This window comes from Marmota marmota, unplaced genomic scaffold (assembly GCF_001458135.2).
Source record: "Marmota marmota marmota unplaced genomic scaffold, marMar, whole genome shotgun sequence".
In the NCBI taxonomy this organism is placed as follows: domain Eukaryota; kingdom Metazoa; phylum Chordata; class Mammalia; order Rodentia; family Sciuridae; genus Marmota; species Marmota marmota.
In genome coordinates this window covers 8,523,223-8,542,189 of record NW_026000119.1, presented here as the reverse complement: position 1 = coordinate 8,542,189, position 18,967 = coordinate 8,523,223, and the positions used below count along the sequence as shown (strand labels likewise).

The 18,967-nt window shown below is 40.9% G+C and overlaps 1 protein-coding gene across 4 annotated transcripts in view; it reads left to right on the top strand.

Moving 5' to 3' along the window:
* Nucleotides 1-18,967, top strand: part of Shroom3 (shroom family member 3) — a 173,206-nt gene that overhangs the window by 124,602 nt on the left and 29,637 nt on the right. For 3 of the 4 annotated variants that reach the window (XM_015499268.2, XM_048784815.1, XM_048784816.1), the window contains exon 3: nucleotides 11,968-12,099. In XM_015499268.2, the coding sequence (XP_015354754.1) occupies nucleotides 12,041-12,099 (59 nt within the window). In that variant the 5' untranslated portion in view covers nucleotides 11,968-12,040. Of the gene's footprint in view, nucleotides 1-11,967; nucleotides 12,100-18,130; nucleotides 18,205-18,967 lie in introns of those variants that run through there. The other variant, XM_048784817.1, reaches the window with a different exon arrangement.

The following is an 18,967-nucleotide window of genomic DNA, read 5'->3' as shown; positions in this document are numbered from 1 at the left end:
ATATACACACACACACACATACATACATACATACATACATACATATATATTATTATTTTTACAGTTTTTCTGACATTTATCTTCTGGATATTTTTTAAACTTCCTGGATCTATGGTTTGATGTCTGATGTACATTTGGGGGAAACAGTCATTATTTCAAATATTTCTTTGGTTCCTTTTTCCCTTTCTTCTCCATTTGGTTTTCCTATGATGTATATATCACACCCTTGGTAGTTGTCTTATGATCCTTGAATATTGTGAGGGGTTTTCCCTAGTATTTTTCTCTTTGCTTTTCAGTTTTGGAGGTTTCTATTAAAATATCTTTAAGCTCAGAGATTCTTTTCTCAGCCGTGTTCTGCATGAACTGTGGGGACAAGGTACACGGAAATCTCTGTCTTCTGCTCAGATTTGCTATGAACCTAAAACTGCTCTAAAAATAAAGTTCATTAAAAAAAATGAAAGAAAATAAAAGAAACCTGTGGTTATATTCCCAATTTCAAAGGAAAGTTTGCCTTCTCATTCAACTTTGAGGTAATAGTCATACTTGAAAGGAAATACTGACAGATGGCCAATTGTACATTATTTAACTCTGACAGAGTTGAAGGTTTGACTACTTTATTATCTTTCCCCTTATTTATTTGAATTCTACTTTTATCCTTTATGATTTTTTTTTTGGTACCAGATATTGAACCCAGGGGTTCTCAAACACTGAGTTACATCCCCAGGCCTTTTTTTTTTTTTTTTTTTGTATTTTATTTAGAGACAGAGTCTTGCTGAGTTGCTTAGGGCCTCACTAAAATGCTGATTGTCCTGCCTCAGCCTCCCAAGTTGCTGGGATTATAGGCATGCACTACCCTGCCCAGCTCCTTTATAATCTTGATTTGAAATCTTTGTCAGGTTTATACTTAATGTCTATGCTTGTTTCTAGGGATGTTTTTACCTGAAAGAATATCATAAGGAAAAGAACAAGTAGATGCAATATACAGAGTAATGTTTAAATGTCTAACTGACTTGAGTATTTCTTTTATCACTATAGGCAGTCATTTTATTATTATTATGCACATAAATGGTAAAAAATAAACTATGAACTGCTTATATTATAAAGCAGTTTTAAATATAGAAAGGTTACAGGGCTGGTTTTTCAAGTTTTGTTTGGCATTCTTGCATCTGAAAGAAAATGAGAGAGATCATTCTTTTGAGTTTTATTATACTCACTAAGTGTCAGGTTCTGTGTTAGCAGTAATGGTGGCTAAACCCATCCCTGTTTAAAAAAAATTTACTATGGAAATACTGGTAGGTAGGAATGGAGCAGCTAGAAGGGGTGTTCTAGAAGTTTTCTGTGTTTTTAATTGCTCTGTCTTAAATCCTTCTCTGTTCTTTTTAATCAGGTTCCAATGTTTGGAAACTGTATTTTAATGGCCAGTTGCTTTTCTAGTATGATTTTAAAACAAACGGATTCTTCTTTTCACTGCTGCTTAAGGTTTTTAACTAAAATTAGTGCTTTCCACCCTTTGTTTTCTTATCTCTTTAATTCCTTATTTGTGACTGTTTCCTTAAAACAAGGAGGAAGACAGTGCTATAGAGAAGAGAAAAACAAAATACCATGCATCAGATTAACTCTGAAGTCTCTTTAGTGGAGCTGTTGGGGGTGTTTTGTTTGTGTGTGTATGAGTGGTATTTAGAGGAGCCATCCAGAGATAAGGCTTCTGCCTCAAGCACACTCAGCATACAACCGTCTCTTCATGGGATTCAACAAACGCTGTTTAACATATTCTTTAGCATTGTGTAAAGTTAATTATGCTTGATTTTGAAATATCATAATTGTCATATGAACTCTTTTGACCCTCAAAGGATGATGGCTGTGGTTTCTACGTTGAGGTTCCAGCAGTGGTAGCAGAGCAGCCTGCCCGGCCTGCAGTCCCCTGGGTGAAGGGGGAGAAGCCTATCCCTTTTACTGGGCTCTGCTGAACTCTTCCTAGTTTGTCAACAGCAGTCCTCTGGAAAGACCTCAGGCGTCCCCCAACACGCAGTAGTGATTTAGGGACCCAAGTTCTTCCAAGTTCTCTATCTTCTTCATCTGAGCCTCCCTGAGATCTATATGGATCTGTTTGTAGGTATCTCCATGTGTCTATGTGTGGAAGATAACCAACCAGTATGGAAGTGATTTTTTCCTAAGCTCTAACACATCCTATGGCACAGAGAAATGGTAGGGATGAAAATCCCCAAATCATAATAACTGCCATCTGAAGGAATCACTCAGAACCAATCCTTCCTTCCTTCCTCCAACAAAATGTCTGGTTCCAAGTTGAGAATTGAGAAACAAATGATTTATTGGTACATGTGTGTAGGCTATTCTATTTATGCTATGCTGTTCTTTTGTAATTGAGTTTAAAAGTCAACGAATGACAAAGGTGAATGCAATTACAGATCACAGATATTATAGTGTTTGTATCAGTTCTGCCATGACTTACGTGCAAATGTTGACATGTGGGAAGGACAGGTGAATATTCTGATTTCTTTGCATGTATCGAAGTTGAGGGGGAGGTAGGCAGGGGGAGTATTGAGAAAAAGGACATTTTACCATTATCATCTCCTGGTGACTAAGTAAAAAACACCCATCCTGAGGCTGTACAAATAATTTTATTTGTAATATTTTTGTGTGGCCATCAAAAATGTTTCAGAAGGAGGGTGGGGTGGAAATGAACTACCTAGTAGTGAAAAGGAAGTGGGGAGCCGTGAAGAGTGGTGGGGAGGAATGGGGTAAAGTACAGTCCAAGAAAGGTTTTATCTTTATGCCAATTTTTTGTGTTAGTCTTATGCCTGTAGGCTAGCAGGCTTCATGCTTGTGATTCAGTTGTGAAAGCCAAAAGTCCCCAGGACATATTATCAGGATGTGACATTTAAAAAGAATGTCTCTTTTTAGAAAGGACTGTGTGTTGCTCTGAAGTTATATTACCTAATGCATACCTTTCCACCCACTGGGCCACTTTAAAAAATTTTTTTCTTTTTCTTTCTGAGTAGGAGGACTGGGGATTGAACCCAGGACTGTATGCATGCTAAACATATGTTTTTACCTCTAAGCTACACCCTGAGCTCATGAGCCACTTTTGAAAGCCACAGTTTTCATTAGCATTTTAAAACCTTGGGAAAGTGTTCCTGTTAGATTTCTATGAATCTAAAAAGTCTGAGGGATACTCTCATGGAGCCCAGGAGTCATAGAAACCAGAGGTTGGGATGCTGCAAAGAACTATAGGATTTCTCAAAAATAGTATCCTCCCCAACACTATGTGACAGGACAGTGTCACCTGTGGATGTGTAGAAAATCTCTCAATATAGAGTAAGTCCTCTGGATCTGTGCATGAAACTGTGTTATGAATGCAGCTCAGAATAATTTGACTTAGTCCTAGTTTTCAATGCTATGTATTTTCATCATCAGTGTTTGGGGCTTATAATTTCCCTGTGAACAGAAACTGCCCCAAAAGGCATTGTTATTAATATATGAATCAGCTATTCTTCTATACTAAATAAGATGTAATTAACCCCCCAAAATTATTTGTACAGTGACATTTAATTATTCATATTGACTTGTTCCTTTTTAAAGTGTGAAGGGGTAATTTAGCAATTACGACCAAAATTGCAAGTGCATTTGCCCTTTGAGCCAATAATTCCCCTTCTAAGAATTTCTGCAGATATATCGCCCTACATGGAAAGCAGCGTATGGATGTGGCTATTCATTGCAGCATTATAGGTAAAGCGAAAGACTGGAATAAAAAAGTGTCTACAGAAGAAAAAAGTGTCTACAGAAACAGCCTGGTTAACTAAATATGGTACACTGCACATACTGGACTACTAGGCAGCTAAAAGGGATGAGGAAGCCTATGAGTATTGATGTTGAGTGTTCTCCAGTATGTATTGTTGAGTACAGAACCCAAGGCATAGGACATTGCATATGGGTCCTTTTGTTAAGGGAGTGAAGTAAGATTTTGTGTTCATATTTGCTTTTTGTCTGTGCTGTGAATCAAACCCAGGCTTTGCACATGCTAGCAAGCATTCTACCACTGACCACATCCCCAGCCCTTCCTGTATGCTTATATTCACATGATAAAACATTGGAAAAATATGTAAGAAAGTAACTACAGTGGTTAGCTGAAGGAAGAAGAAAAAATTGGCATGGAGGAGTCATGGAGAGCAGGACTTCACACTGGCTTTGACTTCTTTTTTTTAATCATATGAATTAATTACCTGTTCAAAAGAATATCTGAAGTAAATATAGAAAAAATAGTAAGGTTTGATAAATTTTGGTAGTGATCACATAGTTAGTCTTTTTTATTAATCTAAATGCCTTTATATATTTTTGAAGTATATCATAATTTTAAAAATAGATGAGGAAACACCCCAGCGTGGTGGCACGTGCCTATAGTCCCAGCTCCTGTGGGAAGTGGGGAGTGAGGCAGGAGGATCACTTGAGCCCAGGAGTTCAGGGGCAGTCTGGGGAACCTGCTGAGACTCTATTTCAAAACAAAACAAAATTGAAGAGGAAAAATACAAGGATAAATATCAGTGACACACAATAGCTTGGGAAATAATGATTTATCCTCACCTGAGCACTTAGGTTTTCGGTAAGTGTACCGTAAAGACCCTCAACAGATCTTTAAAATGTTAATTCAGATAAACTTATTTTATAGAATACATAGATAGAATGTATTTTGTTTCTCTGTTTGGGGGGAGTGTGGAGGGTTAGACCAGAACCTTGTTTTGATGGAATTTGTCTTCGGTTTTAGTGTTATACACTAAACCAATGATGAATGGACAGATAGATGCGTTGTAAGTGGATTAGGAAATACAGTTCTCTTTATTTTGTGGTGTTGGTAGTCTGAGTCCATTTTGCATTCTTGCACATTTCACTCAAGTCTGATTGACAACTGGCATGACTATAGAATGTTGGTGTACCCAGGAGGGCCCATGCCGAGTCGCATTCATAATAGCTCATCAGAGAACAGCATCAACAAAAAATTGAACTGCAGCTCATAGAACTTCATTTTCCAAGCTATAGTTGCCCCCTTCTCCATTTGTCCAAATGGAGAAGTTTGCCAGTCTTTTGGTAATCTCAAGTCTCATTGTGCTGTGAAGCCTTTCGGCTAACTTCAGACCCTGTTCACATGAACATTTGGCACTTATATCCTAAATGCCTCCAGAGCCTAACGTATGATCTAAACATGATCTGAATCTGGTACCATCGACTCCTCACTCACAGGCGCTGGCTACACTCATTATGTTCTGTAAACTTCCCAACTCAGACTCTGCATTCCTTGCTCCTTCTGTACTATATTCTTCCACCAGTCCTTTGCATGCTCGTCTTTAGATCTTAGGTTGACTGTCACTTTCTCAAAGAAGCTGTCTCTGACCTGAACGAGGACTTTCAGTCACACTCTTACATTACCCAGTTTTTTATTTCCTTTGGAACACATGTAACTATATGAAGTTCGTTCTCTCTCTCTCTCCCCCCACCTCAGTTTTGCTTACTTGCTGACCATGTGTCTCCCAGCTCTGCCCACCCCTCCTCACTGCATAGTGCTCACTGCCTAGAAATGAAGAACGTGGGCTCCAAAGACAGATGTCTGTGTTCCAGCAGCAGCACTGCTCCCCACTACCTTTGTGACTCTGAACAGGTCTCTTATTCAGCTCATTTTCCTTGTTAATAGATCTTTATTGTGAAAATGGCATAGAGGTTAAGAGAAAATTCTCAAGTGTCTAGAATGGTGCTTGGCCCTCAAATATTTTTTTTAATTTTTAGTTGTCAATGGACTTTATTTATTTATATTTGGTGCTGAGAATCAAACTCAGTGCCTCACTTGCTAGGCAAGTGTTCTACCACTGAGCTGCCACCCCAGCCCACTCAAACATTTCTTGAGTGAATGTGTGTGTGACACTCTGATTTTATGTAGTGATCAGGGAATACTGCTTGAAATACCTGAAGGGCTCCCTGTAGATTTTCAGAAACATGTTTTGCATTCCTGAATCTGAGCTAGGGCTAGATCCTCTAAGAAGGACACAGTGTCACTTGCTAATTCCAGTTTCATCAGCCTGCCCATCCCACACAGTTGAGCTTCCTTGTTTGTGGTCAGGAATGCAACAAAAGGGCTTTGTTTGAATTATGCCCACACACAAAACTTAGTTTGCTGAATTTTAAAATAAACCATCTTCTGACCCTATTGATACGCACATGATGTAATGCACTTTAGGAAAATATTTATTTATCTTTTTAAAGATCAAAGTGATCCCAAAATATAAAAGCATGCTGTGCTCTTTAGGAATGCTCAGTACATTATTTGCATCATTGGAGAAGTCAGTAAACAGCTGCTGGACTTTTTTGGTTATCCCAAGATACAGTGAGTTATATTTCCAAAATGGGAGGCTATTTTTAAAACAGTTTTGTTTTCCGATAGACACTCCATGCAATTGGTACAAAATTCATCAGTTAAATCATTGAAATAAAGTGAAAATAAGTTTTCTTCTCAGAGGCAGTCATTGTATCTAATTTCTAAAGTATCTTTCTGGAAATACTCTTCACACGAATAAACATATATGCAGTTACTGTATATTTCCCTGCATACTGTGCACACAGTTCTACATCTTGTCACTTGACAATGTATTTTGGAGATATTTCCGTATTAATACGTGTAGAGCTACTTCATTCTTTTCAATAGCCTGTAGTATTCCATTAAGGAAGTACCTCACTGGCTTAACTAGCTTGCTGTTAATGGATATCTAGGTTATTTTACAATCCTTTGATGGATATATGTTTTGTTTTGTTTTTAAATCATGCTAGATGTCACCAAACTGCCCATCGTTCAGGTTGTACCCATTTATACTCAACACAAAGTGTGTTATTGTTTGGTCATCTTTTCATTCTTCTTTTCTCATCTGTCACCCGACATCTATATGTACAGTATAGAAAAACCATATAAAACAGACTTCTCTCTGACGGCTTCTCCCAATAATATGTTGTGTCCAAAACAAAGTTTTGAGTGTTTTGGGTTTTTTTTTTATTTGATTGTATCAAAAATTACCCTGTTCTTCTTAAGCTGTGATACCTGATAAAACCTGTTATCCCACCCAAGGCAAATGAATAGTCAGCTCTCAGATCACCTTCAGAGAAAGAGCTTCCCAAGTCAGATCTCCTTTTTTGTCATTGCATATCTTGGGCTTTCTTTGTAAAGCACTTATTTTATCTTTAATTTATTTTGTTTCTCCTCCAGAATGTAGGTTCCTTAAGTGCAGAGACAGTATCTTAGAAATTAATTCTTTTAAATATCTCTAATCAGTTTCAGCTCCCCTAGTCCCCACTTACCATGTCCCTGGAGCCCTAACCTGCTACATCAACCCCTCGCTCTCTCCTGGGTTGAGCTAGAAGCCACTGGGTGTGAAGTCCCTTCAGCTTTCACCCTGCCCACACCCTCGAAGGAGGTCAGCTTTTACCTCCTCTTTTCTTCTCATCTCAGCCACACCAGCTTTACACCTACATAAGGCAAGACAGGTGCACCTGAGCTCTGGCAGCCCCTCCCTCCTCCCTCCTCTTTTAAGGAGTGTCACCCGCCCTTCCGCCCTGTGTGTGAGCACTCTCTGTCTCAGAAACTTGCTCAAACTTCTCATGGTTTAAAACAAAGCCAGCAAGATCAAAACTTTTTCACTCTTCTGACCTTGTAGTCTTTGAGCATTATCCCCTTTAGAGCCAAGTTTTTGAAAGAATGTTTTACCCTTGCTATCTCCGTTGCATCTCTTATTTAGATCTTATCCCACCATAATCAGGCTTCTTCTCTCATTGTTCATAGCAAAGATTTATTACCAAATCCAGTGGACATGATCTATCTGTAGCAGCTGGGCTGGTTGAGGTTTCCTGCTTACCCCCCCACCCCGCCCGTTTGCCACCACAGTTTTTTTTTTTAAATCCCTATACTCTCCTACTTTTCTTCCTACTTCTCTAGAAGCTCCTTTGTGGGCCTTTTCTCAGATACCCTTTATCCTAAATTGTGATGGTTATCAGAGACCCATCCTTAAACTACTTTCCTTTTCTCCTTATGCATTCTCCCTGAACAACCCACCTTTCTCAAATGTGCTTTATAGCTCCTGACTTTATGTGTGCAGCCCAGACTTTAGTACTCCAGCCCCTACTGCCTCCCATGTGTCTCCTCTAGGCCCCCCCCACCCCCCGCACAGTCCATGCCCCAGCGTGAGCCATCACCTTCCCCATTGACTCCTTTCTTTACCCTCTCTCTCCTCTTCACCACCTCTATCCACTGAGACTGGTCACTGAGACTGGATTCTGCTGTCTCCATAGCTTTAAGATCTTGTCATCTCTTCAAGTTCATTGCCACTGCCTTAGTGCTGGGCTCTCATTATCTTGTAACCTGGTGGATACACTAGCTACCAATCTCATCCCTCTCAAATTTATTGTCCTTGCTTTTGGGACAAACTCAAATCCAAGCATGGCTCTCTCTAACTAAGGTGCTTGGACATAGGACACTGTCCGGACCCTTTCAGTGTGGTGCAGGTGAGACTTTTTATGACCTGGCCCCTCCCCTTTCACCTGCATCTTCTCTTCCTCAGCTAGTTTGGTTACTTGTACTGGGTTCTTGCATATTTCCATGTCTTTGTCATGCTATTCCTAGTGCCTGGATAGTCTCCCTTCCTTTTCTCACTTTATCTTATTCTGCATAAATCTCTCGTGGCTGTGTTAGTCAGCTTTCCATTACTAAAACAAATACTTGAAACAATCGACTTACAAAGAGAGTGGACTTATTTTGGCTCATGGTTTTGGAGATGCCAGTCTGTGACTGACTAGGCTGGTTGCCTTCATGGGTAGTATACCCACAATGGCCAGAAAACCTCTCACTAGGCCATTAAAGTCTCTGACACCTCTCAATAATGCCACTCTGGGGAACAAGCCTTTAACATGTGGGCCTCTGAGTGACAATTAAGATCCAAACTATAACATTTCTGCCTCTGACCTCCAAAGGCTAAAGTCCATCTCACAATGTAAAAGGGATCCAGTCCATCTTCAAAAGTCCCCAAACTCTTAACCGTTTCAGCATTGCTCAAAAGTTCAAGTCCAAAGTCTCCCTTATGACTTAAGGCAAATTCTTACCTATAAAAACAAAATATTAAATTCATGTCCAGCATGTGGAGCACACTATGACCTTACTGACTGCAGCCCACCTGGCCTCTTGGGCAGGTTGCCTATGCTCCCTGTATCTTCCCTTGGCAGGCACTCCATGTTCCTGACATCTCTGTCTTTGGGGGTCTCCATTGCAGTTCCAGCTTCATTCTCACAGCTCCACATATTGCCCTGCCAGGAGCTGCCTGCAGAGACTGTTTCCCTGCCACATGCCACCTGTCCTCCCAGGGTTTCCTTTGATATCTTGGTGGAAGCTCCATGATCCTATAACTCTTACAAGAATGCCTGCATACCTGCACACCCAGCCACATGGACAACCCCAAGGTCTGATGCCAATGCAAACTGTACCTGGAACCACTTGAATCAGGCTGTAGTGGCCTTGAAGTGCATTGCTGGCTTAGCCCTGAGTAAGCAGTGTACCCCTGATTTTTACAGAGGCTCATAGTTCACAGTTTATCTTGAGTCTTGGAGTGATCTTTTAGATTTGAACTTTCAAGCAATGTTGGAATAGTTAAGACTTGGGGACTCTTCTCAAAAGGATCTGCCTTAGTATGTCTATTTATTTTATTTATTCATTCACACTGATTCTCACTGTAAATATAGCTAAAAGCAGCCAGTAATAGCCATGCTACTGTCTGAGTGATTTGCTGCCTTTGAAATTTTCTCTCCTAGAGAAACTAGTTCATCACCTTTAAGCTCAGCTTCACACAGAGTCTCAAGGTATGGACAAAATGCATTCAAATTCTTTGCCTTGGTGTAACATAGGTGGTTTCTAGTCCAATTTTCAGTAAATCCTCATTTCTTTCTGAAACTTTAATAGCATGCACCATTACTTTCTACATTTATATAAGCATCTGCCTTCTGAGCCCTCACCAGAATTGCCTGTTTAGCTCTGTTTACAGCATTCTGTAAAGCTAGACTTTAGCTAGCACCTCCAAACTTTTCCAAATTTCTCCAAATTCAAAGGCTTCTTTCTATATGGTCTCAGGTATAGTCACAGAAGTCCACTTCTTGGTACCATTTTGTGTGTTTGTGTGTGTGTGTGTGTGTGTGTGTGTATTAGTCAGCTTTTTGCTACTTTAACAAATACTTGAGACAAAATCAACCTATAATGAATGAACATTTATTTTTGCTCACAGCTTTGGAGCTTTCAGTCCATGATTGTTCTACAAAAATCTTTCATAGTTTAGTTAATACTGAAGCCTTCCTGACCTAACCCTGAAAGGTTGTGACTCCCTCCTCTGTTCAGTGAGGAACTCGGGCAGGTGTCTGTTATGGAACCCATGATACTCTTATGGTGGTTTGCTTGACTCTCTTCTATACTGCAAATTATCTGAGTGTAGTGATACTTTATTCTTCTTTGTTATCCCCACTGCTAGAATAGTGGCTGGAATATAGAATATCTCTATAAATGCCCCCAGAATGAAAGAAACTGAGAAAAGTTCTGGATAACTTAAAAGAAAGTCTTGGCTGGTGGGGTGGAACACACCTGTAATCCCAGCAATCCCAGAGGCTGAGGCAGGAGGATTGCAAGTTCAAGGCCAACCTGGGCAACTTAGTGAGACCCTGATTCAAAATTTTAAAGAATGTAACTCAGTGGTAGAGCACCCCTGAATTCAATCCCCAGTACTGAGGGAAAAAATTTTCAAAGCACAAAGTGAGATTTTCTTTACTTGACCTGGGTGAAGCAACTCCCTTTGTCTTCTTTTTATTGTCCTATGCATAGCCTTCAAAGTCCGAATCAGAACTTCCAGTGAGGTGTCTGATCTTTCGTGAGAGGTGTATCAAATGATAACTGTGTCCGGATGGTTATATTCATCGGGGTACCTCCCATATCCGTTGGGGTTTCAAACTAGAAGGCTTCTCTGGAACCTCTGGAGTTCTTGGTAATCACCATTCCATACCTGCTCTTGACAAGAAGGGGACCTTCTTTCTGTGGGATTTATTTGGGTCTGTCAGTTTTCCTTTGTGGCATGGGGTGCTACCTAGGGGCAGTGTTTTTAGGTAGGCATAGACAGATCCTGCTGGGTGATGAGGCATCCCCAGCATTTCAGTGATGCTGTGCAGATCAAGTGTTAATAGATCGCCTCACTCTTTTGCCAAAAATACAGCCCAGCAGCTCTCCTGACTTTGGCCTTCTATAGCAATGTGATTCTTCTTGCCGCGCTCATCCTTCAATGCTACAGTCTGAAGGACACCCACGTTTGTCCTTTGGCTTTGTCAGTCCTTTGTGTTTTAAGGGCAGGATTTTTAAAAGTTTAAGTCATTGACTTGAAAATGAGAAACTTTTGGAGACCACTTTGTTCTCTGGACTGTGCAACTTAAAGAGCATGTCAACACCACGTCCTCCTGATTTTTATGCAGCTCTTACCAATAAAATAGCTTTTACTATATATCCACACAAAGTCCCTTGGAAATGGGAAGGAACTGGTGCTCCCTTTTTATATATGGATAGAGGTCTGGAAAGACCACGACAATCATGTGTGTTTTACATTCATAAAGCATAAAATGTTAACATACAGTCTAGATGAAGGTGATATGGGAACTCTATCCTAATTTTACAACATTTCTGTATAATCTGACATTATGTCAAAATAAGAAATGAAATAAATATCCTGATTAAGCAGGGAATAGTAGTGATTGGTAAGAGAAACAAGTAGTGCCATTTTCTTTCTGGTTTTATTTGCTTTTCCATCTCTGAATGACGTCGCAGTCTCTGCTTGCAAATCCCCAAGCTACCCTTGTGAGAGCCTGCTGCTCGTGTTGAAGAGGTCCCCTTTCCTGTCTCCCCAGGCGCAGTGAACCTGCAGGCCGACCTCACTCGTGGCACACAACCAAATTTGGGGAAAACCAACCTGACACCAGCATGATGCAGATATCTCAGGGCACGATGGGCCCTCCTTGGCACCAAAGCTACCATTCCAGGTAAGTCACGACAGCTGAGACCAAGGGGTTCTTTCAGACATCATGCTCCCAGAAAACAGCATTTTCTGCTTTGAAATCACTTTGTCATATACACCTCGAATCCTCCTCCTTTTAAAACACCCATCATGTGTGCACGTCATCCTTATATCCTGGCTAGAAACATAAACGACTCCTCTGGATGGTCAGTTGAGGTATAAATATGACCCATCAACTCCCAGTCAGGTACTTCTCAATCGCCTGTTATAACAGTAGATCAAAAAACTTGAGACTCCTTCCCTCAGTGCTTCAGTGTCAGAATTGTATATTTTTTGATCTGAATGATTCTGCTCGTGCATTTGAACTCTCCACTTGGTTTTTCTCCCTCTGTTCAGATAATTAATCTATCTTAGCTCAACAACAAAAACAGCTAAGATCTGGAGGGCTGCTCAGTGCATGCCTGGACTCATGTCATCTTTTATACATATCTTCAAAGCAGATATAGTGTGGTTCACCCCGCTTTACAGAATAGGAAATTGACGCTTGGAAAGGTTTATTAGTCCAAGGTAAAATGACTGATCAGTGCCTGCATTAAGATAGAACTGAGCCTGGTTCCAAAGTTTTTGCTTGTAACCACGAGTTTATACTTCTTTTGCTTCTCTAGTCACTGTTGTACCAGTTGGGGTTTGATCAGGAAAGAGCTGACTCGCCATGAGCATTACAGGAGAAGGGATTTATTCTAGAAATCAGATCTTATGTAATAGAGGGGAACTGGGGAGAAAGGAGTCAAACACAGTCACTCAGACACAGTAAAGAGAGAGCTAAGCCAGGACTACCTCACACAATGTGCTACAAATGCAAATTGGCATCTACCCTCCAGTCCCCGGGGAAGCAGATTCCACAGCATATCACTTGTGGGAAATGTTGGATAAGGTAGAGATGTGGAAAGGCCAAGAAAATAAGGATCATTTCAAGCCTCTGCGTAGACAGGAGATGCAAGTGCTGGTGTATAGGTGTTAGGGAGAGGGGGCACCGTGCAGCTTCTGGAAGCATGACTTAGCCAGTGGTGGCTGTATATCTGGTCAGGCCAAGACTCAGTCACAGCCCTTCATGCTCAAATCTGGTCAAGGAGCCAGTCCTAGACCTCTCTCTGATGGACACAGGCATCTCCCAGTGCATTTGGCTAAGCTTCAAGCACAGAAGGAGATGGTCATTCCTGGTTACCCTCCTTGTTACATGGCCCTCCTAGTCACCCTGAAGGAATTTATTCTCACCATCTGAGCCTTCTTTCTCAGGGAGCAGGTCCCCTTGCAGGGCCTCTTCCCATGCCTGGAGATGTTGAGGGCCATCAGAAGGTAATGTGTGGGACCAAACAGTTTGAAGGAAGAACAGCACAGTATAAGATCCTTGGGCTGTTAAATCAGACTTGGGCTTAAACCTTAACTTCACCACCTACCACATGAGCTTGAAGCAGATCGTTTGACCTCTTTGATCTTGGCTTCCTTTTCTGTAAAATGAAATATACCTATGTCACTTGATTGTTGTGAGGAGTACATAAAATAACATTACAGTTCCTGGCACATAGTAAACACTCAATAAATGACAACTAATTATAACAATCAGGCTGAAGACTTAGAGGCACAGTGAAACCTGGTAATGAATTTGAAGGTTAAGGGCATAAACCAGCATATGCTTATAAATGCAGGTGTATATTAGCAGAGTGCCCCTGAATGGTGAGATCCTTTGGAGCTTCCTAACCCCTAACCTTATCAGGAAGCACTAAGTCTGAAGTCATACCATGACCTAAAAATGTGCTGGCCTATGGCAGAAATAAGACTCCCACTGTGAGTGCTTAGAATAACTGCTTACAGTAACAATGGTGAGCTCCAGCAGGCCTGGAGCTCCTGTGTCCCCCTTCCCCTCCCAGTCTCCAGAGGGGTTTAGGAAGCCAGTCCCTCCTTACACCATCTATACTACTCTGCCCCTGTGAGCCAGGCTTCAAAGTAGCTTCTTCCACACAGTGACAAGCACTGCGAGGTAGCAGAAGGGGAAGGATTACCCAGAATAATGCAGATGTGTGCATCCTCTTCTGCCCCCATGGATCGGTCACCCCATGCTTTAGCTTGTGGCTCTGACAGAGGGCTTCACCCTCCCCAGGGTCCCACTCCTGAGGTCTGAAACAAGCAGATGGAGAGGGGCTCCAGGTGTGTTGTTAAGGACCACAGTGGCATCTAGTGGTCTGGTGTGCCAAATCAATTGGTTGGTTTCCCTCTGACAGCCTTAATTTAGTTCCTCAAACCCAGTCTGGGGTCTGTTTATGGATCTGTTTTTCATTATGAAGCAGAAGTATGAGGGAGTAGGATGGTGGTGGAGGAGTGAAAGAGAGAAGTACAGACACACTAAGGACATCTAGTCTTTTTGTGTGTGTGTGTGTGTGTGTGTATGTGTGTATATGGTTTTTTGTTGTTGTTGTTTGTTTGTTTGTTTGCAGTGCTGGTTCTGGTACCCAGACCCTCGCACATGCTAGGCAAGGGTTGTGCTACTGAATTACACCCCCAGCCCAAGACATCTAACTTTAAGTGAGTGTAAGCTGGATTGGATTTGGAATTTCTCCAAAACTTTCTTTCAGCTCTCTTCTACCAGATCCTTGTCACTGTCTATTTGTGCCCTATAGGAATCTTACACAGTGGTTCTAAACTACCAAAGTACATAAGAAGTGACCTTGAAGAGTCTTGTAGTTAAGTCTTTTGATAAGAGGCTAAAATAATACCAAAATACTAAAGTACCAGCACTTACTCAGTGACCCACTCTTTCAGTAAATATGAGTACTTGCATTGTCTCAGATGATTTCTAGGTATTGGGAGTGTAATGGAAAACAAGATATGAAACACCCCCATCTTACAATATTTATTTATTTTTCAAAGTCTGGCCCATGGGGTGATAATTTGTTAGAAACTCCATGGGGAAAAAGTGTATAAGGTTAAATAAGTTTAGAAAACATTGCTTAGTCTTTTTTTCCTTTTAGAATAGCAGACGAGACAGGTGCTATAGCACATGCCAGTAATACCAGCTATTCAGGAGACTGAAGCAGAAGGATCACAAGTTTGAAGTCAGCCTGAGCAACATGGAGACCTTGTCTCAAAAAAAAAAGAGAGAAAACAAAAGGCAGGTGAACAATAGTTTGTGAAAAGAGTCAGAAGTCTTGCAATAAATAAAATTGTTTAACTTATTTAGCCAGTGCTTTCCAAACAAATTTGATTATTTAAGGAACTTAATGTTCTGTAAGTATTCTTTAGGAAATGTTTCCATATGCTTGCTTTGTGCTCTTTAGAATGTTCTATTTATAAAATACTGTTGCACACGCAAAATAGTCATTTTATAAGAGTACGTGTATCTGCCGCAGAAATAACAAACATTTTCTTATGTGTGCTTCAGTTCTTTCAAGATTACCAATGGAATCAAAGTTTTTTTTTATGTAACCAAAAGTACATCACGTAATTGCACATATTGCTAAGTGCAGTGAAGAAAATGAAGCAGAGAGGCCGGGGTTGTAGCTCCATGGTGGAGTGCTTGCCTTGCCTCACATGTGGGAGGCACTGGCTTCGATCCTGAGCACCACATAAAGATAAAGGGGTGTGTGTGTGTGTGTGTGTGTGTATATATAAATATATATATAAATAACAGGGCATAAGGAGAGCAGAGTTGATACTTAGTTCTGAGAAGTCTTCTCTGAAGCAGAGACTGGAATGAAGGAAGGGAGTGAGCCAGGGCAGGGCATTCTAGGCGGCGGGAGCAGCAAATGCAAGGCCCCCAGACCCTTTCACCTTCCCGTGGGTCTAGGTGACAGTCAGGAGGCCATTGTGGAGAAATTTTGTGATCAAGGCAAGAACTTTGACTCACTTGGGGTGCACTCCTCGTGAGTGTATGGCTGTCTTCGTGTTGGTTGGAACTACTGCAGGATTGAATACATCATTATAGATTGTTCTCATCCCCACTAAAAATGCCACCTCAGAAGTAGGGATGGTGAAGTTATCAAAATCAATAGCTCAAGACTGTGATAGAAGAACTTGTTCCCAGAGGGAAACATTGGGGCTCTAATTCCCAGGGACAGAATGTTCCCGGGTAGCAAGGAGAACACCTTACCAAGGTCTCCTGTGATGCTGTTTACCTGAGGTTTGCTACAGATAGGAACTCCCCAGACCCTCGCTCTGGCCTGACTAGAGATATGTGTAATGGTTGTCTCATATTTCCATACACCTTCTATGTTTTGCGGTCTGTTAGTGATGACATTTTCCCCACTCAGTAGTGTTCAGTCAACCATGATTTTAGTCACTTTGATTTGTCTGTGTTTCTAAGCTAGATTTGAATTATCCTTTCTGAAAAGTGAAAAAATGCTCTGCAGTTTGGAGGAGAATTAAGCAGTGTCTACGTACTACCTGCATAGATTTTTGGTGAGCAAAACAGCCCTTATGAGTTCTTTTATTTCCCCTGGAGGTATTCTCTCTGAATCTTCTGTTGGAGGAGAAGAAAGGAATCCTAGATAGGTCCCTGGAGCAATCTTCAACTGGGCAATCTCTTCCTTTTATAATAGAACTTCTTCATTTAGAGAGGAATTGGAAAAGAAGTGGGGGGGGGGGGATAAATTCTGGTGGTGGCACATGCTCTGTCATGCCATCGAGGGCAAGATCTGAGGTCCCTCTGTTAATTGACTTGAGAGCTGTTTTCTTCCTTACTACCTTGAATTTATTCTTGTCCTTCCCAAGGCAGGTGCTCTATTCAATAAATTGACTTTTTCTGATAGAGAAAACAGAGTGGCTTCAAATTTACAGTCTTCCTTCCTAGGCCTCCAGAGTCACTGGGATTACAGATGTGCAACCTTATGCTCACCTTGTAGTCTTCTTTTCATTGAATTTCATCACTAGCTTTGTCTTAGAATATGGTCCTTCTAGTCCCTTGACATATTCTCTGGAGACATTCTAACTATAAAACGTTATCATCCACTTGACCAGTAAGACATCAGATTTATTTGCATGGTATCTTGAAATGTAATAGCTATATGAATTTTAATAGTGCTTAAATGCTTATATATTTTAAAATGGGAAATCTTAAGCAAGAACTCTGATTTTCTTTCTTTAGAGAACAGAGAGACACAGACATTTGAAATACGGAGATTATTATTTGACTTTTGAACTGCTTATTCCTTCCATCATATCCTCCCCATGAATACATAGATCTTATTCCCCTTCCCTTCCCTTCCCTTCTTTTCCTTGTTTCTTTTTAGTGTTAAATAATATTTCATCACCTAGATATGCTATAGTTCATCTGTTCAACCATTGCAGGGCATACTGGTCACTTTCAAGTCTTTAGCATCAAAGAAGTTTCTATAAACATCTATGCACATGTACATATGTGTTAGTCAATTTTACATTACTCTAGTGAAATACCTGAGGCAGGCTACTTTATAAGGAAAAGAAATTTTTTAGTATAATTTCAGAGTTTCAGAGACGAAAATTCCAAGATTGGGCAGCCCCTTTGGTTCAACCTCTGGTGAGAGCCTGATGGCGGATGGGTGCAATGCAATGGGAGTACCTGTGGGAGGAAGAGATTGCCTCTTAAAACAGGAAGTAAGGGGTTGGGCTCACTCTTCTAACACACCTCCTCCACCACCACTAGAGCTTCCACTAAAGCTATCCTAGTCCCTTCCCAGGCCAGTTCTCCCAGTGATCTCAGAACCTCCCCTAAGGCCCCATGTCTTTAAAAAGTTCTGTACCATCTCCAAACAGCAACACCCTAGGGACAGACTTCCAATACACAGACCTTTGGAGAATAACCACATTCAAACCATAACAAAGTGTGATTGCTGGATGTAAGAGTATGTTTTAGTTTTGTAAGAAACAGCCAAACTGTCTTCCACAGTGGCTGTGGCATTTTTGCATTCCCACCAGCAATGAATGAGAGTTCCTGTTGCTCCATATCCTTGCCAGCGATTGGGGTCGTCAGTGTTCTGGATTGTGGCCATTCTACTGAGTGTATAGTTGATAGCCTATTGTTTCAATTTGCAGTTTCCTAAGGACAAATGGTGTGGAGTATCTTTTCTTATGCTTGTTTGCCATCCGTGTCTCTTCTTTGGTAAGGTGTCTATTAAGTCTTTGGCTAAGTTTTTGAAATCAGATGTTTGTTTTCATATTGTTAATTTTTAAGAGTTCTTTGTTGAAGTATATCTTAAGTTTATAATTTTTAAAACTACTCATGAGTAATTTTGTTTTGAGCAAACTGTGGAGTATGCAGTGCCAAGATTGAGAGTCTCTTCCCCTCTCCCCCAGCCAGGGTCTGAAACGCACCTGAAGAAGCCTGTAAATGTGAAGCTCCCACCCTCCTAAATGCACAGAGGTTTTTGCTCCAGATTTGGGAAGTCACTCATAGGTGATGGAATCCCAGCCCCAGGGGCCTCCTGTGATTCAGATTCCTTTTAAAGCTTTCTTCTCCTTTCCTCTCTCCCTCACTTTCTCATCAGCATTTTCTGACTCAAATTTTTCTATTTCTCTCATTCGGCTTTGTGTTTAGCTTTCTCACCACAAACAAATTGTCTCTAGTACAGTTGACATTCCAGGAAGATTGCCAGACTGTCTCTTTCAATTCCTTAAAAAGGAAAGATATTAACTAAAAACATACACATGTGCACACCAAGTCTCCCTTATCCGTCACATGCCTATTTTCTAACTAAGCTTTTCTCTTTCTTCCAACAAACAGCTCCCGCAGATACAGAATTTCATTCTCTATCCCTCTCCCTCCTCTTCCTCTCCTTTCTTTCCCACCTCTCCCATTTTTTGGCACTTACAGAATGTCATTTTCAGCATAGCAAGTTTCATCAGTTGTGCTGCCTGTGCTCAAA